The sequence below is a fragment of the Haliotis rubra genome, unplaced genomic scaffold (assembly GCF_003918875.1).
Source record: "Haliotis rubra isolate DU_JTF1 unplaced genomic scaffold, ASM391887v1 Scf843, whole genome shotgun sequence".
In the NCBI taxonomy this organism is placed as follows: domain Eukaryota; kingdom Metazoa; phylum Mollusca; class Gastropoda; order Lepetellida; family Haliotidae; genus Haliotis; species Haliotis rubra.
Window position 1 is genome coordinate 140421 of NW_025767572.1, and position 24902 is coordinate 165322.

The 24902-nt window shown below is 42.5% G+C and overlaps 1 protein-coding gene across 1 annotated transcript in view; it reads right to left on the reverse strand.

The window, feature by feature from the left end:
• The window catches only part of LOC124262534 (carbamoyl-phosphate synthase [ammonia], mitochondrial-like), a 67796-nt gene extending 43727 nt beyond the window's left edge, over window positions 1-24069 (reverse strand). The window contains exons 1-15 of the mRNA XM_046697039.1: window positions 23999-24069; window positions 16137-16260; window positions 15277-15386; window positions 14525-14669; window positions 14118-14264; window positions 13701-13793; window positions 13251-13340; window positions 12938-13066; window positions 5362-5465; window positions 5073-5214; window positions 2598-2675; window positions 2237-2332; window positions 1791-1886; window positions 962-1151; window positions 485-771 (exon numbers count right to left, since the gene is read on the reverse strand). Coding sequence (XP_046552995.1) covers window positions 485-771; window positions 962-1151; window positions 1791-1886; window positions 2237-2332; window positions 2598-2675; window positions 5073-5214; window positions 5362-5465; window positions 12938-13066; window positions 13251-13340; window positions 13701-13793; window positions 14118-14264; window positions 14525-14669; window positions 15277-15386; window positions 16137-16253 — 1824 coding nt within the window. The 5' untranslated portion in view covers window positions 16254-16260; window positions 23999-24069. The remainder of the gene's footprint in view (window positions 1-484; window positions 772-961; window positions 1152-1790; window positions 1887-2236; window positions 2333-2597; window positions 2676-5072; window positions 5215-5361; window positions 5466-12937; window positions 13067-13250; window positions 13341-13700; window positions 13794-14117; window positions 14265-14524; window positions 14670-15276; window positions 15387-16136; window positions 16261-23998) is intronic.
• Between the last annotated feature and the right edge of the window lie 833 nt (window positions 24070-24902).

Consider the following 24902-nt stretch of genomic DNA (forward strand, 5'->3'; position numbering starts at 1 on the left):
TGTGATGTTGAAAGTTCCAAGTGATCGGGTGCATATCGAACTCGACAAAGTGACTTCGATCTATCTGAAGGCATGGCAAATAGATACATTTAGATTGTTTAATGGCTACATTTAATCTCAGTTGATCACTTTGATTATCCAAATGTTTGAACTACTCTTGTGGCTTAATGAAACATCAAAACCGACGAAATCAACCAAATCTTTTCACAAATGAACACATGGTTCAACATGCACTTTCATATGTGACTTCATATTAAATCAAAATGATGAGCCTGAATATACATTGAAAGAATATATGTTTTGTGGGGACAGAATATCTTCTTTTCAAGCAGTCTGATGATAAATTAATTCCATCCCCAATTACCCGAATATCAGAAGGTCAGTATTTTGCCCGCATTCTCTGGTTCTTGCCCTAATGTAGTTCAGTGATGAGGTCTTACCACATACAGCATATCTGTAAACTTTGTTTATCCATCATACTTACAGCTGTAGTTATCTTCTCTAGGCTGGCTTTATCACGTGCTACTCCTGAGCCCAACCCACCAAGGGCATAAGCTGCCCTCACCATCACCGGGTAGCCGATCTCCTCAGCTGCTTCTAATGCTGCCTTCACACTATTAACGGCGCGACTTGGCGCCAGCTTTTCATTGATCTTTTTCAGGTGAGAAGCAAATATCTCACGGTCTTCAGTCGCTTCAACACTCTCTATCTGCGTACCGAGAACTTGAACACCATATTCATCCAGAATTCCTTGACGATGTAGTTCAACTCCTGATTAAAGAAATAGTAATCACTAAAGTAGCCTGCCAATAATCCTAGTGTGTCATTTCTAACCATCGCTCTCATAATGCTGGTGCCACACTGTACCCAAACTTATCATATAATACAAAGCACACACATAGGTTTGCCGTTCAACTGAGACCCTGTGCCATGTTCTTACTAAGAATAGAGAAAAGCGTACCGCAGTTGAGGGCAGTCTGGCCCCCCATGGACAGCAGTATGCCATCCGGCCTCTCTCTCCTGATCACCTCGCTTACAAAGTCGAAAGTAATGGGCAAAAAGTACACATAGTCCGCTTGCTTCTCTCCTTCAGCGTTCGTCTGGACAGAGGCTATGTTGGGGTTCATCAAGATGGTGTTCACGTTCTCCTCCTGTAAGTGGATATCATGTTTGTCTTTTCGACAAAAGTTATCACAACTCGAATATTCAATGCATTTTGTCAAACCGTTGCGTCGTAAATGTGTGCATGTTATTTTGGGAGTGTCTTGTCTGTGAAACAACAGTTGAGATGATCATTATCAAACTACCAAGGATGACACACTGTCATGTACGTTTACTTAGACACTGAGCAGGAATATATCACACGATCGTGTTGCTGTTTTCATAACTTTTTTCTGAATAATTGTAGATACGTTTTCACATTTTCAATGAAAGCCAAAATTTGTATTCGAAGCACGACAATGCGCTAAATTGTTAAAATGCAGTGGCACTTTGTCAGTGTAAAGTAGGTTTTGTATAACTGACAATAAGTCGGTGACATAATGCGACAATGTCCCTGTTGGTATTCCATACAGTTATACTGTATTCTACAGAAACAGCACGTATATTGGTACTATAAGCAACTAATGCATGCACGTAGGCAATGCATAGGGTGTTACACAGATATATAGCAGGTATAGATACTTTGTGCCATGCACTTTAGTTTGTTTAGAATACATCTACACAACACACTCTCTGGTATGTAACGGCAATCATACCATGACCTCATGTACACAAACATACATGCTCACCTTCAAAGCTTTGATTGCTTGTGTACCGCTGTAGTCGAATTCCCCTGCCTGTCCAATTGACAGTCCACCACTGCCTAACACAAGGACTTTTGACACCTACATAAGCAAAACTATTCATACAAATGCAATTTACTATCTCATTATCTGAAGTGAGAACACATTCAGCCATGAAACCATATCATATTTGAATTACTGATGACAATGTAAAGATAAAGATATATGTTGTACGTCGAAGCAAAAGCAGTCGTAAATGATAACAATACTGCAAAGATAAAACAGACACGAGTATATATACATATAATATATACACAAGGCGGACGGATGTGCAAAGGACAATCTGTACAGAGACCAAGTGACTTTCAATGTTGGAGAAAATCTTAACTGTTACAGCAAGCATTTTGTGCATGGTGTCGTTCGCTGTGTTTGGTATAAAGACATTATGTCACCTGAGGAGGTTGTGGTCTGGCCTTGGAGCTAGGCATGACATTCACCACAGACTTCTCCTTTGTCTTGATCAGGTCCAGGAAGTAGTCAAAGAGAAACTGAAACACAGGGTCACACTCTGACGACGTATCCATTAATACGGTCAAATGTAACCTCAAATATCTCTTCACAAAAATATTTCGCAACTGTTTCATTGGCGTCTACATGTTTGTTTTCTCCAAATATACAACTCGTCAACTCAAAAGCTGTTGATTCATAACGGACGCTATGATACTATCCAAATAGCACGTTATCAACAACTTTGTTAACTCTGCTTCTCATTGCTGTATCTTTGCAAAATAAAATACTTGTGACAAGTCTTACTTCAGTGTCTGTTGGTCCTCCATACGCCTCAGGGTGAAACTGCGCCGTAAAAATCGGTTTGGTTTTGTGCATGACACCCTGTCAACGGAAGCAGTATTCGGGTATATTTTCATTGTTGTATTCAATATTAGCGTATGGCATCTTAACACGGAATGTTGGTGCAATGTCCAGGGATGCGGGTACAGTATGCTACTCAACAGAAGGTCAAAAACATCCGATGTTTCCATGTGACTACAGTTAATCTGTCAAGAACATCCCATGTTTCCATGTGACTACAGTTAATCTGTCAAGAACATCCCATGTTTCCATGTGACTACAGTTAATCTGTCAAGAACATCCCATGTTTCCATGTGACTACAGTTAATCTGTCAAGAACATCCCATGTTTCCATGTGACTACAGTTAATCTGTCAAAAACAGCCGATGTTTCCATGTGACTACAGTTAATCTGTCAAAAACATCCCATGTTTCCATGTGACTACAGTTAATCTGTCAAGAACATCCCATGTTTGCATGTGACTACAGTTAATCTGTCAAAAACATCCCATGTTTCCATGTGACTACAGTTAATCTGTCAAAAACAGCCGATGTTTCCATGTGACTACAGTTAATCTGTCAAGAACATCCCATGTTTCCATGTGACTACTGTAAACATGATTTAGTTCCGAGTAGTAAATGTTCCGGTTCGGAATAAATGCCGTGAAATTGAGAATGGATGACACGAATAAAAATTCCGCACATACCGCAAATATTCCATCGAACAGGAACAAATACCGTAGGCCTAACCTATTCCAGTCATTATTGAATGCCAAATGGACTCATCCAACTTGTCAACATCCGGGATGTCTACTAACTTCAACTTGGTTACATGTTGACTGTAACCTGGCTACTAACTGTAACTTGGTTACATGCTGACTGTAACTTGGCAACTGACTAACTGTAACTTGGTTACATGTCGACTGTAACTTGGTTACATGTCGACTGTAACCTGGCTACTGACTGTAACCTGGTTACATGTTGACTGTAATCTGGCTACTGACTGTAACTTGGTTACATGTCGACTATAACCTGGCTACTGACTGTAACTTGGTTACATGTTGACTGTAACCTGGTTACTGACTGTAACTTGGTTACATGCTGACTGTAACTTGGCTACTGACTAACTGTAACTTGGTAACATGTTGACTGTAACCTGGCTACTGACTGTAACTTGGTTACATGTCGACTGTAACCTGGCTACTGACTGTAACTTGGTTACATGTCGACTGTAACCTGGCTACTGACTGTAACCTGGTAACATGTCGACTGTAACCTAGCTACTGACTTTAACTTGGTTACATGTTGACTGTTACCTTGTTACTGACTGTAACTTGGTTACATGCTGACTGTAACCTAGCTACTGACTTTAACTTGGTTACATGTTGACTGTTACCTTGTTACTGACTGTAACTTGGTTACATGTTGATTGTAACCTGGCTACTGACTGTAACATGGTCACATAATGACTGTAACCTGGCTACTGACTGACTGTAACTTGGTTACATGTTGACTGTAACCTGGCTACTGACTGTAACCTGATTAATGAAGGTAACTTGGTTACATAATAACTGAACTCTATTTAACACAAGATTCATTTAGAATCATCAGTTCGCATTCTTGGGAATCTACAATGTATTTTCATAAAAAAAATTAAGTAACTTTCACACATTATAATTGCTTCTTGATAGCCACATGATTTGTTCCATATGGATTTGTTCCATATGGAACAAATACCGTAGGAAAATCTTTTTTTCCTTTCCGTTCCCCCCACGCCCCACTTTTTAAGACCACCCCAACAAACAAAACCCTCTTATAGACACTTTATGATGTGTGTGGAAGTTCCTCTTTACCCGGAATAAATTCTGTGTGTGCGGAACGAAATAATTGTTCCGCATGCACTATTACAGGAACAAATGTTGGAATGAAAAGTTCCGCCGGAACTTTTACTATGGGGGAACCAAATCTTTTTTACACTACTGTTAATCTGTCAAGAACATCCCATGTTTGCATGTGACTACAGTTAATCTGTCAAGAACATCCTATGTTTGCATGTGACTACAGTTAATCTGTCAAGAACATCCCATGTTTCCATGTGACTACTGTTAATCTGTCAAGAACATCCCATGTTTGCATGTGACTACAGTTAATCTGTCAAGAACATCCCATGTTTCCATGTGACTACTGTTAATCTGTCAAGAACATCCCATGTTTCCATGTGACTACAGGTAATCTGTCAAGAACATCCCATGTTTCCATGTGACTACAGTTAATCTGTCAAGAACATCCCATGTTTCCATGTGACTACAGTTAATCTGTCAAGAACATCCCATGTTTCCATGTGACTACGGTGAAGCACGGCAGGTATTGCATCACAATATCTTGCTAGTTTTAGGCGTGTTTAAATTGTGTACTGTAGTAAGTGTAAAAACTACATTACCTCGTTTGTGCCATCGTTTGCATTAACGAAGAGAACCCCCCAGTCCTCTGGAAGAGACTCACTGTCAACCGCAAAGCCGTGATTCTGAGATGTAATGAAAGCCTGATTGGTGACGGAGTTCACAACAGGTTGGTTGTGCCCCCTGCAAATGAACATTCATTGTTGAGATGGTATCTTAAATAACTAATGTGCCGATATATTTGCATTTCTAAAACAATGAACACATTTATGATTTTGGTTTGTAACCTTGTTCTTCGCTTCGCTTCAGTGCATTATATATATTGATTACCTGTTGCCAAGAGGTAATTTGTAGGACTTTGCACCGGCAGCAAGTGCTGTAATTTGGTTCCCCATACAGATTCCGAACACCGGCTCGGACCTTGTTCCAAGAACCTGGCAATATACATTCAGTCAGTAGCATGGCATCGTCAGCTCATACTTATATAATGGCGATACATAGCCACAAAATCCTTTTAAAACCAACTGGTAAAATACGGAAACAGACAAATATTAGCCTATATGACATTTTCCCTCTGACACTGACCCATCAAACACACATGCTCTTGTACGTACGCAAACTTACACACACGCAGCAGAGGCTATGTCCTAAGGATGTGGACGCTTTTAGGATTTTAAATACTGAAAATCTATGATAAGTGTAACACCATGACATATAGACAGTATAGCTGGCGGAGGGTGTGGTTGGTATACTACTACCATTACATGCACACAATATAGCTGGCGGAGAGTGTGGTTGGTGTACTACCTTCACATGCAGACAGTATAGCTGGGTATGTTTGGTGAACTACCATCACATGCAGATAGTATAGCTGGGTGTGGTTGGTGTACTGCCATCACATGCAGACAGTATAGCTGGGTATGGTTGGTGTACTACCATCACATGCAGAGAGTATACCTGGGTGTGGTTGGTGTACTGCCATCAAATGCACACAGTATAGCTGGGTATGGTTGGTGTACTACCATCACATGCAGACAATATAGCTGGGTATGGTTGGTGTACTACCATAACATGCAGACAGTATACCTGGCAGAGGGTATGGTTGGTGTAGTACCATCCAATGCAGACAGTATAGCTGGCAGAGGCTGTGGTTCGTGTACTGACATCACATGCAGACAGTATAGCTGGGTCTGGTTGGTGTACTACCATCACATGCAGACAGTATAGCTGGCGAAGGGTATGGTTGGTGAACTACCATCACATACAGATGGTAAAGCTGGCGAAGGGTATGGTTGGTGTACTACCATCACATGCAGACAGTATACCTGGATATGGTTGGTGTACTACCATCACATGCAGATAGTATAGCTGGGTATGGTTGGTGTACTACCATCACATGCAGAGAGTATACCTGGGTGTGGTTGGTGTACTGCCATCAAATGCAGACAGTATAGCTGGGTATGGTTGGTGTACTACCATCACATGCAGACAGTATAGCTGGGTATGGTTGGTGTACTACCATCAGATGCAGACAGTATACCTGGCAGAGGGTGTGGTTAGTGTACTAACTTCACATGCAGACAGTATAGCTGGGTATGGTTGGTGTACTACCATAACATGCAGACAGTATACCTGGCAGAGGGTATGGTTGGTCTACTACCATCCAATGCAGACAGTATAGATGGCAGAGGGTGTGGTTCGTGTACTGACATCACATGCAGACAGTATAGCTGGGTATGGTTGGTGTACTACTATCACATGCAGATAGTATAGCTGATGTAGGGTATGGTTGGAGTACTACCATCACATGGAGACAGTATAGCTGATGGAGGGTATGGTTGGTGTACTACCATCACATGCAGACAGCATATCTGGCGGAGGGTATGGTTGGTGTACTACCATCACATGTAGAGAGTATACCTGGGTGTGGTTGGTGTACTGCCATCAAATGCAGACAGTATAGCTGGGTATGGTTGGTGTACTACCATCACATGCAGACAGTATAGCTGGGTATGGTTGGTGTACTACCATCAGATGCAGACAGTATACCTGGCAGAGGGTGTGGTTGGTGTACTAACTTCACATGCAGACAGTATAGCTGGGTATGGTTGGTGTACTACCATAACATGCAGACAGTATACCTGGCAGAGGGTATGGTTGGTGTACTACCATCCAATGCAGACAGTATAGCTGGCAGAGGGTGTGGTTCCTGTACTGACATTACATGCAGACAGTATAGCTGGGTATGGTTGGTGTACTACTATCACATGCAGACAGTATACCTGGCAGAGGGTGTGGTTGGTGTACTACTATCACATGTAGACAGTATAGCTGGGTATGGTTGGTGTACTACCATCACATGCAGACAGTATAGCTGGCAGAGGGTATGGTTGGTGTACTACCATCCAATGCAGACAGTATAGCTGGCAGAGGGTGTGGTTCGTGTACTGACATCACATGCAGATAGTATAGCTGGGTATGGTTGGTGTACTACTATCACATGCAGACAGTATAGCTGTGTCTTGTTGGTGTACTACCATCACATGCTGACAGTATAGCTGGCGAAGGGTATGGTTGGTGAACTACCATCACATACAGATAGTAAAGCTGGCGAAGGGTATGGTTGGTGTACTACCATCACATGCAGATAGTATAGCTGGATATGGTTGGTGTACTACCATCACATGCAGATAGTATAGCTGGGTATGGTTGGTGTACTACCATCAGATGCAGACAGTATACCTGACAGAGAGTGTGGTTGGTGTACTAACTTCACATGCAGACAGTATAGCTGGGTATGGTTGGTGTACTACCATAACATGCAGACAGTATACCTGGCAGAGGGTATGGTTGGTGTAGTACCATCCAATGCAGACAGTATAGCTGGCAGAGGGTGTGGTTCGTGTACTGACATCACATGCAGACAGTATAGCTGGGTATGGTTGGTGTACTACTATCACATGCAGACATTATAGCTGGGTATGATTGGTGTACTACTATCACATGCAGACAGTATACCTGGCAGAGGTTGTGGTTGGTGAACTACTATCACATGCAGACAGTATAGCTGTGTCTTGTTGGTGTACTTCCATCACATGCTGACAGTATAGCTGGCGAAGGGTATGGTTGGTGAACTACCATCACATACAGATAGTAAAGCTGGCGAAGGGTATGGTTGGTGTACTACCATCACATGCAGACAGTATACCTGGATATGGTTGGTGTACTACCATCACATGCAGATAGTATAGCAGGGTATGGTTGGTGTACTACCATCACATACAGATAGTATAGCTGGGTATGGTTGGTGTACTACCTTCACATGCAGACAGTATAGATGGGTATGGTTGGTGTACTACCATCACATACAGATAGTATAGCTGGGTGTGGTTCCTGTACTACCATCACGTGCAGATAGTATAGCTGGCGGAGGGTATGGTTGGTGTACTACCATCACATGCAGTAAGTATAGCTGGCGAAGGATATGGTTGGTGTACTACCATCACATGCAGACGGTATAGCTGATGGAGGGTATGGTTGGTGTACTACCATCACATACAGATAGTATAGCTGGCGAAGGATATGGTTGGTGTACTACCATCACATGCAGATAGTATAGCTCGCGAAGGATATGGTTGCTGTACTACCATCACATTCAGACAGTATAGCTGATGGAGGGTATGGTTGGTGTACTACCATCACATGCAGATAGTATAGCTGGGTATGGTTGGTGTACTACCATTACATGCAGATAGTATAGCTGGGTGTGGTTGGTGTACTGCCATCACATGCAGACAGTATAGCTGGGTATGGTTGGTGTACTACCATCACATGCAGAGAGTATACCTGGGTGTGGTTGGTGTACTGCCGTCAAATGCAGACAGTATAGCTGGGTATGGTTGGTGTACTACTATCACATGCAGACAGTATAGCCGGGTATGGTTGGTGTACTACCATCAGATGCAGACAGTATACCTGGCAGAGAGTGTGGTTGGTGTACTAACTTCACATGCAGACAGTATAGCTGGGTATGGTTGGTGTACTACCATAACATGCAGACAGTATACCTGGCAGAGGGTATGGTTTGGTGTAGTACCATCCAATGCAGACAGTATAGCTGGCAGAGGGTGTGGTTCGTGTACTGACATCACATGCAGACAGTATAGCTGGGTATGGTTGGTGTACTACTATCACATGCAGACAGTATAGCTGGGTATGATTGGTGTACTACTATCACATGCAGACAGTATACCTGGTAGAGGTTGTGGTTGGTGTACTACTGTCACATGTAGACAGTATAGCTGGGTATGGTTGGTGTACTACCATCACATGCAGACAGTATACCGGGCAGAGGGTATGGTTGGTGTACTACCATCCAATGCAGACAGTATAGCTGGCACAGGGTGTGGTTCGTGTACTGACATCACATGCTGACAGTATAGCTGGGTATGGTTGGTGTACTACTATCACATGCAGACAGTATAGCTGTGTCTTGTTGGTGTACTACCATCACATGCAGACAGTATAGCTGGCGAAGGGTATGGTTTGTGAACTACCATCACATACAGATAGTAAAGCAGGCGAAGGGTATGGTTGGTGTACTACCATCACATGCAGACAGTATAGCTGGATATGGTTGGTGTACTACCATCACATGCAGACAGTATAGATGGGTATGGTTGGTGTACTACCATCACATGCAGATAGTATAGCTGGATGTGGTTGGTGTACTACCATCACATGCAGATAGTATAGCTGGCAGAGGGTATTGTTGGTGTACTACCATCACTTGCCGACAGTATAGCTGGGTATGGTTGGTGTACCACCATCACATGCAGATAGTATAGCTGGGTGTGGTTGGTGTACTACCATCACGTGCAGATAGTATAGCTGGCGGAGCGTATGGTTGGTCCACTACCATCACATGCAGATAGTATAGCTGATGGAGGGTAAGGTTGGTGTACTACCATCACATGCAGACAATATAGCTGATGGAGGTTATAGTTAGTGTACTACTATCACATGCAGATAGTATAGCTGGCGAAGGGTATGGTTGGTGTACTACCATCACATCCAGTAAGTATAGCTGGCGAAGGATATGGTTGGTGTACTACCATCACATGCAGACGGTATAGCTGATGGAGGGTATGGTTGGTGTACTACCATCAGATACAGATAGTTTAGCTCGCGAAGGATATGGTTGGTGTACTACCATCACATGCAGATAGTATAGCTGGCGAATGATATGGTTCGTGTACTACCATCACATTCAGACAGTATAGCTGATGGAGGGTATGGTTGGTGTACTACCATCACATGCAGATAGTATAGCTGGGTATGGTTGGTGTACTACCATCACATGCAGACAGTATAGCTGGGTATGGTTGGTGTACTACCATTACATCCAGACAGTATAGCTGGCGGAGGGTATGGTTGGTGTACTACCATCACATGTAGATGGTATAGCTGATGGAGGGTATAGTTGGTGTACTACCATCACATACAGATAGTATAGTCGGTGAAGGGTATTGTTGGTGTACTACCATCACATGCAGACAGTATAGCTGGCGGAGGGTATGGTTGGTGTACTACCATCACATGCAGACGGTATAGCTGATGGAGGGCACAGTTGGTGTACTACCATCACATACAGATAGTATAGCTGGCGAAGGGTATGGTTGGTGTACTACCATCACATGCAGTAAGTATAGCTGGCTAAGGTTACGGTTGGTGTACTTCCATCACATTCAGACAGTATAGCTGGCGGAGGGTATGGATGGTGTACTACCATCACATGCAGACAGTATAGCTGGCGGAGGGTATGGTTGGTGTACAACCATCACATGCAGATAGTATAGCTGATGTAGGGTATGGTTGGTGTACTACCATCACATGGAGACAGTATAGCTGATGGAGGGTATCGTTGGTGTACTACCATCACATGCAGACAGTATATCTGGCGGAGGGTATGGTTGGTGTACTACCATCACATGGAGACAGTATAGCTGATGGAGGGTATCGTTGGTGTACTACCATCAAATGCAGACAGTATAGCTGGGTATGGTTGGTGTACTACCATCACATGCAGACAGTATAGCTGGGTATGGTTGGTGTACTACCATCGGATGCAGACAGTATAGCTGGGTATGGTTGGTGTACTACCATCAGATGCAGACAGTATACCTGGCAGAGGGTGTGGTTGGTGTACTACCATCACATGCATACAGTATAGCTGGGTATGGTTGGTGTACTACCATCACAAGCAGACAGTATACCTGGCGGAGGGTATGGTTGGTGTACTACCATCACATGCAGATAGTATAGCTGATGTAGGTTATGGTTGGTGTACTACCATCACATGCAGACAGTATAGCTGATGGAGGTTATGGTTGGTGTACTACCATCACATGCAGACGGTATAGCTGGGTATGGTTGGTGTACTACCGGCACATGCAGACAGTATAGCTGGGTATGGTTGGTGTACTACCATCACATACAGATGGTAAAGCTGGCGAAGGGTATGGTTGGTGTACTACCATCACATGTAGATAGTATAGCTGGGTATGGTTGGTGTACTACCGGCACATGCATACAGTATAGCTGGGTATGGTTGGTGTACTACCATCACATGCAGACAGTATAGCTGGCGGAGGGTATGGTTGGTGTACTACAATCACTTGCAAACGATATAGCTGATGGAGGGTATAGTTGGTGTACTACCGTCACATGCAGATAGTATAGCTGGCGAAGGATATGGTTGGTGTACTACCATCACATGCAGACGGTATAGCTGATGGAGGGTATGGTTGGTGTACTACCATCACATACAGATAGTATAGCTGGCGGAGGGTATGGCTGGTGTACTACCATCACTTGCAAACGGTATAGCTGATGGAGGGTATAGTTGGTGTACTACCATCACATGCAGATAGTATAGCTGGCGAAGGATATGGTTGGTGTACTACCATCACATTCAGACAGTATAGCTGATGGAGGGTACAGTTGGTGTACTACCATCACATACAGATAGTGTAGCTGGCGAAGGGTATGGTTGCTGTACTACCATCACATGCAGACAGTATAGCTGGCTACGGATATGGTTGGTGTACTACCATCACATTCAGACAGTATAGCTGGCGGAGGGTATGGTTGGTGTACAACCATCACATGCAGACAGTATAGCTGATGTAGGGTATGGTTGGTGTACTACCATCACATGCAGACAGCATATCTGGCGGAGGGTATGGTTGGTGTACTACCATCACATGCAGACAGTATAGCTGGTTATGGTTGGTGTACTACCATCACAAGCAGACAGTATAGCTGGCGGAGGGTATGGTTGGTGTACTACCATCACATGCAGACAGTATACCTGGCGGAGGGCATGGTTGGTGTACAACCATCACATGCAGACGGTATAGCTGTTGGAGGGTATGGTTGGTGTACTACCATCACATGCAGACGGTATAGCTGATGGAGGGTATAGTTGGTGCACTACCATCACATGCAGATAGTATAGCTGGGTATGGTTGGTGTACTACCGGCACATGCGGACAGTATAGCTGGGTATGGTTGGTGTACTACCATCACATGCAGACAGTATAGCTGGCGGAGGGTATGGTTGGTGTACTACCATCACATGCAGACGGTATAGCTGATGGAGGGTATAGTTGGTGTACTACCATCACATACAGATAGTAAAGCTGGCGAAGGGTATGGTTGGTGTACTACCATCACATGCAGACAGTATAGCTCGCGGAGGGTATGGTTGGTGTACTATCATCACATGCAGACAGTATAGCTGGTTCACTTAAATGTGAAACGCTAACTACCTATGTCATATATATTGTAATCGAACTGTCTTACTTACTTAATCAATCGGATATTATATTTTGGGATCACTGACCTTTCGTACATGATGTATGGTCTCCACAGACAAAGACGGATCACCGGGGCCGTTAGAAATAAACAGTCCATCATAGGCGTCGTTCGTAAAGTCATAGTCCCACGGCACCAGTCGCACTTCTGCTCCTCTCTGTCAACAGTTTAAACCAATGCTGTAAACGGTCTTGAACAGATATACAAAAAGGACATTGTTTCCACACAAGTGCTCTGACTGATTCACACGTGTAAAGGAAAGCCAGTCAGGTGTCGATCAGAGAACTCTTATAACGCCTTTTCGTGGAACATACTGACATGCGTAGCTTGTCGTGGCTTACCTTGACAAGATTCCTCAACATATTGTGCTTCACACCACAATCCAGAGCCAAGATGCGTATGGGATTACCTTTGCCGTAAATCTGTATATCCTGTTGAAATATGTGAGAATGCTTAATTCACCCACATATTTAACCGCCAAAGTAACGCAAGTTGTATATAAAAGGCGGATAAGGTTGAGACAATTACAGGTGTGGAGGTAACAAGGACTGGTCACAGAGAAGCCATTGGGCATTGGTTGCTTGATTAAAAAACATTATTGAAAATATCCCAGCGAAACAAGGGACCCTGCTGACAGAAAACTCAGAGTGGGACTCGTATCCATTTATAGTGTGTGTGATCTCCCTTAGCTGCTTAGTTGCAGGCAAGTGAACAAGTCTTTGGAAGAATGTTCTCTTGTCTGCAAGTGTTTCTCGTGGTGTTAGCTAAATACAATACTGTAGATAACATACCTTTGTAGAAACTTCCGCCATCAAATTGCGAAGATTAGGATCATCAAATTCCACCTCCCTGCCATCAAACTCAATTTTACCAAGAACGGTCCCCTACATGAAAGACAGAACATTCAATGTGCAACATTCAACATTCAATATTCTCGTACGTGTTGTTCTAGATACAGAAGTTGCACCACACATAGACCCCTATTTGGGGAGTTCATAGAAACATAAACACAGACGAATCGCTTGGTTAACCAATTAAATGTAACGGAATGTATTATGAAATACATCTTGCATTTGTTGATATTATTGCAAATTACTTACTCTGTTATTAAGATGGCATGTACACCTCTGCATCTGAACAACTTAACATGAACGCCCAGTATTCACACTATTAGTTGTACCGCATACATCGGAAAACACCATATTCACCTCGTCTCTGATCATCTTTGTAATCATCCTTGTGTCGATGCCATACAGGGCAGGGATGCGTTCTTCATTCAACCATTGTGACAAAGACTTGACAGCATTCCAGTGACTGTGTTGGTCAGTGTAGTCCTGGACAACCAGACCACTCACCTGACATAAGAAAGTAGTGTTTACATCCTATTGTTTAGTGATATATACAAACAAAGCCAAGATGGAGATGTAAAACAAATTGAACGTTTGAGACAACGGAAGGCAAGCATGTACTGTTTCCTAGCTCGCGACAAGTCCAGTTTCGTAGCGCCAATTATACATTTGCCAACAGGTTATTACTGGGGGTTTCAGCACTAACTCAGATTCCCCTATTCACAGAGCACACATGTAACACGGACATGAGGAGGGTGAACTCTTACTTGGATATTCTCAGACTCTACATATCTACGAAGTCCATAGCAGTCAAGTATTTCTGTGTCAGGAACCCCATAGTTGCCGATGATAGGGTAGGTCAGTGTCAGAATTTGACCTCTGTAACTTGGGTCAGTCAGGGCTTCGGGATAGCTGAATCAACATTCAATATCACTCAGATATCTTTAAGAACATTTAGAAATTTGAGTGTTAATATCCAAGTGAGGATTTACAGGAATTCAACTTTGGTTAAATGCGAGGTTCTGAATCAGGTATTTTTATCAATGTACTAGAATCTCGCATTCAAAGAATACACAAGCTAAAAAGTCAGACTTGTCCCCGCTGAACAGTGTCATGGCAGAGTTATACATAAAACGGTGTACTGTACAAAGCTTCCTGAAGGTTGAGTATTTGGCATAGTATGGAAACAGAGATACTTATAGGTGTTACAATCAAACAACGTTTTGGTAATTTTGTTTCAAGTCACCTACCTTTTTATGGATTTAATTGCATTGTCGTGGCCATTTTATAAATGAATTTTAAATGAATTCCATAGAATTGGCACACAGACACCGTAATATATGCATATGTTCGCACTACATTGAGTGTACTGTATAATGTGACATCTGATATGATTTAATACATGTACGGCAATATCAAACCAGAATAAATCGTTATCAAATTGCTAAGGCTGTTGTTGGAATCATTTTAAGCAACATAGCAAGACCCTTATTTAACTCTGGATTCTTCTTTGGCATACCCGACAAGTCCAGTGTTGAAAACTACCTCGCCTGATGTAGGGCTCTCATAACCAAAAGAGTAACCCTGGAACCGGCTGCCATTCTGGAGTACTAAACTGGCTTTGGGAGGCTGAAACAGACCCACAGAAATTAATAGTAGGTTAGTAGGATAAATAATGTGTTCGAGGGAATTGGGGCTTCTCTCTCTCTCTCTCTCTCTCTCTCTCTCTCTCTCTCTCTCTCTCTCTCTCTCTCTCTCTCTCTCTCTCTCTCTCTCTCTCTCTCTCTCTCTCTCTCTCTCTCTCTCTCTCTCTCTCACACACACACACACACACACTCATTCTTTGACACATAAACTCCGACAGCACACTGCAGATACGTGAACTCTGACTGTAGATTACAGATTGTGTGCACCATGTGTTTTTACACAATTCAACCTTAAATGGGTATGGCAGAACCTCAAATGAATATACTATTCACACTTTGCTAAGGATCAAATCATGGATTCAACAGAAAACTTTGATGTGGGGTCTAATTTGGTTTAAATATCTAAGCCTATTGTTAGCATGGATGCTTGGTATCAGTGTGCCATTGCATATTCTTGGTCCCATACCTGCTGTAGACAGTTGTTGTTTATTTGTCAGTGACTCGTTCCATGGTTTGCAAAATGGTTGATTGGTGTCATGAAAACAATTTTTATGGTTACTCATGTGTCAAGTGCATAAGGTTAGATTAAAGTGGCTGTTTGCCTAAAGAGGGGTTGCGATTTCATTATTTATCCAGTTTTAAATGGATTCAATTTTAAATTATAAATCTACGTTTAAGTAAAATTTTTGTGATCCTTATCAAAGTGTGAGTAGTATATATGAGACGGAGTTACCGTGTCAGTAGAGTGTACAGCAAACGTTGATAAAGAGCAGGTCTCTTTCATCGGATAGAGAGCGAGTGATGACCGTGAGTGTTTAAGAACACCGAAAACCAGGCGATACATCACCATTGCGCACCTGCAACACAAAGGTGGGCATTACGTAAGGTGTATTTCTGTAGAGGTTGTTTGTAGAATTGGTTCCTGGGAATGTTCAGAGAGCATTGAAAGTGGATTTGTTAACTTTGCATGACACATTTCTTTGTTTAACATATTTCAAAATATTCATAAATGTTATACTATATCTATAACTCCATCAAAGTTCATTGGCGTTTGATTCTCGATTCAGGTACTAACTGCATTCGGAGTTTGCCTGCGATTTTTGTCCCTCATACTGAGTTAAAAATTAATCAGTTACTTTCCTATTCGGTTAGACTAACGCTTGACAGTCACAAAAGGGTCAGTTTAAATCAAAGTTGAGCCCTCGTCAGATGCGAGATCCTAAACCTGAGTAAAATCTAGACTTGCTTCAGAAAAGCAAGATTTATGGAACTTCTTTATTGTGAATAACACGACGTTTCGGGTTGTATGCTTGCTTCTTCATCAGGTGAATGATAGGTGGTAGGAAGTATCAGGGGTATGTACATACATACATACATACACATACATACACACACATACATACATACACATACACACACACACATACATACATACACATACACACACACACATACATACATACATACATACATACATACATACATACATACATACATACATACATACATACATACATACATACATACATACATACATACATACATACACACACATACATACATACATACATACATACACACACACACACACATACATACTTACATACATACATTGAGGCACTACAAAGAAAACATGTTTAGCAATGTTTTACAATGTCGAGGAAATGCATGAATACAAACATGAGGCCGGTGATACATTAAAACAACACGCTAATTGATGTGATAGGATATATAGAGCACAAACACAATAATACTGATTATAAATATGTGACAGTTAAGTGAGGACTTATAATGGCGGAAAAATGTTGTCCTTGGTACAGAGTGCATTTAGTGTGCCTTGTTCTGCCTATGATGGGGGATGTTCTTTACAACACGGCCATGCATGCAGTCGAAATTTCTAGACTCCTTTAAGGGCACGTTATGATTTAATGAATTCAAAAGTCCAAGTGATCATAATCATATATTTCAAATCCGAAATGCCAGGACGCGACTTGGTGCGTCAGTGAATCAACCCCTTACTCCCTTGATATATATACAGAAACCAGTCCACAGCTTCAATATACTTCCACAATCCCACAGCGTCCATATACTTCCACAATCCCACAGTGCCCATATACTTCCACAATCCCACAGCGCCAATATCTTTCCACAATCCCACAGCATCCATATACTTCGAAAAAAAATCCCACATCGTCCATATACTTCCACAATCCCACCATGTACATATAACTTCCACAATCCCACAGTGCCCATATACTTCCACAATCCCACAGTGCCCATATACTTCCACAATCCCACAGTGTACATATACTTCCACAATCCCACAGTGTCCATATACTTCCACAATCCCACCATGTACATATCCTTCCACAATCCCACAGTGTACATATACTTGCACAATCCCACAGTGTCCATATACTTCCACAATCCCACAGCGCCCATATACTTCCACAATCCCACAGCGCCCATATCTTTCCACAATCCCACAGCGCCCATATCTTTCCACAATCCCACAGCATCCATACACTTCCACAATCCCACATCGTCCATATACTTCCACAATCCCATCATGTACATATCCTTCCACAATCCCACAGTGCCCATATACTTCCACAATCGCACAGTGTACATATACTTCCACAATCCCACAGTGTACATATACTTCCACAATCCCACAGTGTCCATATACTTCCACAATCCCACAGCGCCCATATACTTCCACAACCCCATACCGTCCATATACTTCCACAATCCCACAGTGTCCATATACTTCCACAATCCCACACCGTCCATATACTTCCACAATCCCACAGCGTCCATATACTTCCACAATCCCACACCGTTCTTATACTTCCACAATCCCACACCGTCCATATACTTCCACAATCCCACAGTGTACATATACTTATGCAATCCAACACCGTCCATATACTTGCACAATCCCACATCGTCTATATATTCCACAATAACACACCGTCCATATAATTCCATAATAACACACCGTCCATATCCTTCCACACACCCACACCGTCCATATACTTATACAATCCCACGGTGTGCATATACTTATACAATCCAACACCGTCCATATACTTCCACAATCCCACAGTCTATATACTTCCACAATCCCACATCGTCTATATATTCCACAATAACACACCGTCCATATATTTCCACAATAACATACCGTCCATATCCTTCCACACACCAACACCGTCCATATACTTATACAATCCCACAGTGTACATATACTTATACAATCCAACACCGTCCATATACTTCCACAACCCCACACCTTCCATATACTTCCACAACCCCACAGTGTACATATATCCAACTTATACAATCCCACACCTTCCATATATTCCACTGTCCATATCCTTCCACACACCCCACACCGTCCATATCCACAATCCCACACCTTCCACACATACCGTCCACTTAACAATCCCACACTGTCCATATCCTTCCACACACCCCACACCGTCCATATACTTTATACAATCCCACAGTGTCCATATCCTTTCCACACCCCCACACCGTCCATATACTTATACAATCCCACACCGTCCATATACTTCCACAACCCCATGCCGTCCATATACTTCCACAATCCCAAGGTGTCCATATACTTCCACAATCCCAAGGTGTCCATATACTTCCACACACCCACACCGTCCATATACTTATACAATCCCACACCGTCCATATACTTCCACAACCCATGCCGCCCATATACTTATACAATACCACACCGTCCATATACTTCCACTACCCCATGTCGTCCATATACTTCCACAATCCCGCAGTGTCCATATACTTCCACAACCCCATTCCGTCCATATACTTCCACAACCCCACACCGTCCATATACTTCCACAACCCCATGCCGTCCATATACTTCCACAATCCATCACCGTCCATATAATTCCACAATCCCACAGCACCCATATACTTCCACAATCTCACATCCTCCATATACTTCCACAATAACAAACCGTCCAAATCCACAACCCCACACCGTCCATATACTTCCACAACCCCACACCGTCCATATAATTTCACAATCCCACAGCACCCATATACTTCCACAATCCCACATCCTCAATATACTTCCACAATCCCAAACCGTCCATATACTTCCACAATCCCATACCGTCCATATACTTCCATAACCCCACACCGTCCATATATTTAGCAATCCCACAGTGTTCATATACTTCCACAATCCCACGGCGTCCATATACTTCCACAACCCAACACCGTCCATATACTTCCACAACCCCATACCGCCTATATACTTCCACAATCCTACAGTGTACATATACTTCCACAATCCCACAGTGTTCATATACTTCCACAACCCCACATCGTCCATATACTTCGACATTCCCACACCGTCCATATACTTCCACAACCCCACACCGTTCATATACTTCCACAATCCCACACCGTCCATATACTTCCACAACCCCACATCGACCATATCCTTCCACAGCCCCACAGTGTACATATACTTCCACAATCCCACACCGTCCATATACTTCCACAGCTCCACAGTGTACATATACTTCCACAATCCCACAGTGTCCATATACTTCCACAATCCCACAGTGTACATATACTTCCACAATCCCACAGTGTACATATACTTCCACAATCCCACAGTGTACATATACTTCGACAACCCTACAGTCTACATATACTTCCACAATCCCACAGTGTACATATACTTCCACAATCCCACAGTGTACATATACTTCCATAATCCCACAGGTACATATACTTCCACAATCCCACAGTGTACATATACTTCCACACCCCAGTGTACATATACTTCCACATATACCCACAGGGTGTACATATACTTCCACAACCCCACAGTGTACATATACTTCCACAAGTGTACATATACTTCCAGTGTACATATCCACCCACAGGGTACATATACTTCCACAATCCCACAGTGTACATATACTTCCACAACCCCACGGTGTACATATACTTCCACAATCCCACAGGGTACATATACTTCCACTACCCTACAGGGTACATATACTTCCACAATCCCACAGGGTACATATACTTCCACAATCCCACAGGGTACACTGATGTGTACAGAGAAAACACCGCATCGATGTGTAGAGGAACATCGAAGATGTTTTATTCTTGATTCTTTCTGTTATGTTCTCGTAGATTATCATGGAAAAAATCATACATATTTCCAATAAAGGCCTAATAAGTTGAAAGATGACCTTTAAGATAAAATACATTAGTAGATACTAATCATTATTGCTACATACAAGGTACTGTTGTGCATGTGTCCTTGTACTGCGACCATAACGCGATTATCGTCACGTGATAGTGTGAACAGCTCTAATTACGAGATAACACCAACTGGTTTCTAAATGACGCTGCGGGGTATTGATGACAGCCAGTATGCGTATGGCCATCACATTTCCGAGTGCTTGTGATACATGACCTGTGCGCGGCCCATCACAAGAGGAATTCAAGTGGTTCTTAGTTCTAGAAAGTATGTTGTTAACCATGTTTTGATCACGATATGGTGAGAAACGAATGGGTGCAAGGTGTCCAGCCATTAACGCCTTTTCCAAATATTTAGAACATTCATTTGGTCACACACCTTCGCTCGGTTTACTTAATCGTTTGCAAAATGAGAAACATTTAGGCGCAATACGATTCGTTTTCTGTAGTGTGACTTTGACAAAGTAGTGGAGTTTCTATCAAGTCGTCAAATTATTCCACATTCTTACTGTCCAAAGGAACTGATTCATGAGTAGAATTTAATAGTTTAATTGGAAGTTGGCTGTTAGCAGCATTTCAAAGAGCATACATAGTCTTTTCAATACAAGTTAGCTGGGTATAAGGTTGTAAAGATACGAGTATGCTATATCATTATACAGTTAATTAGTTCATAAATATTGAACGCTAACACTAGAGTTAGTGAGTGAGTTTAGTTTACGCCGCACTCAGCAATATTCCAGCTATATGGCGGCGGTCTGTAAATAATCGAGTCTGAACCAGACAATCCAGTAATCAACAGCATGAGCATCGATCTAAGCAATTGGGATACGATGACATGTGTCAACCAAGTCAGTGATCCTGGCCACCCGATCCCGTTAGTGGCCTCTTACGACAAGCATGGGTTACTGAAGGTTCATTTTAACCCGGACCTTCACGGACCTAACACTAGAGAAGAACCCGTACGAAAAAACTCTAGTCGTGCCTTACCTGACTGACCATGTGTATTTGAGAGGTTTATTTTTCACTGTTTGACCTACATGTAACGATCCCTATTGCCATCTTTGGTTGTCTCTGAATGACCTGCGTGTAACGATCCCTATTGCCATCTTTGGATGTCTCTGAATGACCTGCGTGTAACGATCACTATTGCCATCACCATGATGTCTAGTCGTGCCTTACCTGACTGACCATGTGTATTTGAGAGGTTTATTTTTCACTGTTTGACCTACATGTAACGATCCCTATTGCCATCTTTGGTTGTCTCTGAATGACCTGCGTGTAACGATCACTATTGCCATCACCATGATGTCTAGTCGTGCCTTACCTGACTGACCATGTGTATTTGAGAGGTTTATTTTTCACTGTTTGACCTACATGTAACGATCCCTATTGCCATCTTTGGATGTCTCTGAATGACCTGCGTGTAACGATTCCTGTTGCCAACTTTGTGAGGTCTCCGAATGACCTCCCTGCATGGGTACAATGTGTGAAGCCCATTTCTGGTGTCCCCAGCCGTGATATTGCTAGAATACTGCTACAAGAGGAGTAAAACCATACTCACTCACGCACTCACTCACTCTGAATGACCTGCGGGTAACGATCCTTAGTGCCAACTTTGTGAGGTCTCTAAATGACCTCATCACATGGGTACAATGTGTGAAGCCCATTTCCTGTGTCCCGAGCCATGATATTGCTGGAATATTGCTAAGCGGCGTAAAACCAGACTCACTCACGCACTCACTCACTCATTCTGAATGACCTGCGTGTAACAACCATATTGCCATTTGTGTGAGGTCTCTGAATGACCTGTTTGTAATGATCCCTATGGCCATCATCGTGAGATATCTGAATGACCTGTTTGTAATGATCCCTATGGCCATCATCGTGAGATTTCTGAATGACCAGTTTGTAATGATCCCTATGGCCATCATCGTGAGATTTCTGAATGACCTGTTTGTAATGATCCCTATGGCCATCATCGTGAGATTTCTGAATGACCTGTTTGTAATGATCCCTATGGCCATCATCGTGATATTTCTGAATGACCTGTTTGTAACCATCCCTATTGCCAACTGTGTGAGGTCTCTGAATGAGGTGTATTGTCATTTGTGTTTTCACTGATTGTCACTGGTTTAACGGCCCTTGTTGTCATCTATGTATTTTTCTCAGTGTATCTGTCATATCATGCTGTCACTCGGCTTCGACTTGTACATGTCGGGGTAGCCTAATGGTTATCATGTATTTTCTCGTCATGCCGATTTCCTAGATTTGATTCTTCAAATAAGTACAATTTGCAAACTCAACCATTTCTGTCTGCTTCCGATATTTACGGAAATTAAAAAGTTGCATAAACACAGACACTTTTATTCACGGAGAGAGATAGTTTCTCTGGACATTTCCAATATATACCCCCACCCCCTTCTCCCCAATAAGAAGAAATAAACTTTGTTACATACAGCAGAAAATATTTGTTGACAACAACGTAAATATCACGATATATAGTGTGAGGAAAAAAGCGTTCTGGTCATACCACACTGGTTAGAAATTACTCTTGTGCCATGATGTCACTCTGAAAGGAAACTGTTCTATTCATGACGGTCATTTCAAGAACGTGATCACTCCAGCGTGAAATGAACATGGGAACTCATTTTCTGTGAATTACTCTACAAGCTTGCCAATTATGGGAATTGGTGATTCGATAAGGTCGCAAGTATGCCTCTTTCGCAGTCTCTTGTTAGCCAGCTGCAAAATACTCGTACCGCATGTTACACTGAAACTGCAAACCTCGTGTTTCTCCACAATAGCAGTGTTAACTCTACAGTATTCTGGCAGTGTTATCTCTACAGTATTCTGGCAGTGTTATCTCTACAGTATTCTGACAGTGTTAACTCTACAGTATTCTGGCAGTGTTATCTCTACAGTATTCTGGCAGTGTTATCTCTACAGTATTCTGGCAGTGTTATCTCTACAGTATTCTGACAGTGTTAACTCTACAGTATTCTGGCAGTTTCAACTCTACAGTACCCTTACGCAATATAGCGACCTTCCCTCTGCCCAGATGTGTGATCCACAAAATAGTGCGTGTTTATGTTTCATATATCCCTTTTATAGGACGTTATGCAGTTTTGGTATAGTTATGAGTGTTAATTGATGGATGTACCCACACAATACACTTCATGATCCATATGGAAACATTGCCTTCATCGACATTAGATACATAAATCCAATTTCTTCACATTACAAGAACCTGTTATGATGCATATGACCACGTACCTGAGGAGACATTTACAATAAACTACCGTTGTGGTTATTAGATTAGAATCTACTTACGCGTTCTGGGGCCAACTGTACGCAGTGCTGTGTGAGGGCTGGCAGCTACATCGATAGTCACGCCAATATGGCCTCACTTGGCCCGGTGTTGTGTCTGATCACGTGGCTTTCTGGGAGGACAACCCATACGTGTACCGGCAGTACTTAATAAACAAATGACCTCTGGCTAAATTCTACCAGTTTAAAAAAAGCCAATAAACCGCGGGCATTCATTACTTGTACACGTTACATATCTTTAGACCGCATCTAGATGCATCTTGTAGCAATTGCAACTTGTCAATCGTTTGCTTGTTTTACTCAAATAGGTTGTATTTTGAAAGTTAGTGACAGTTTATGTCTGTCTGTCTGTGTGTGTGTGTGTGTGTGTCTGTGTGTGTGTCGTCTGTGCGTAGGGGTGCAGTCAACCATCAAACACCGTCAAACGTCTTGCAGAATGTTTCGCATTTTTCGGCTGTGAAAGACTCTATAAAGCGTTTCCAAGACCTACCTACCTACCTACCTACCTACCTACCCAACCACCTACCTACCTACCTACCTACCTACCTACCTACCTACCTACCCACCTTATCACCTACCCACCTACCTACCTATCTACCTACCCACCCACCTACCTACCTACCCACTTACCAATCTACCTACCAACCTACCTTCCAACCAACCTGCCTACCTACATACCTACATACCAACATACCAACATACATACCAACATACACACACAGATACCTACATACATACATACATACACACACACACACACACACACACACACACACACACACACACACACACACACACACACACACACACACACACACACACACATACATACATACATACATACATACATACATACATACATACATACATACATACATACATACATACATACATACATACATACACA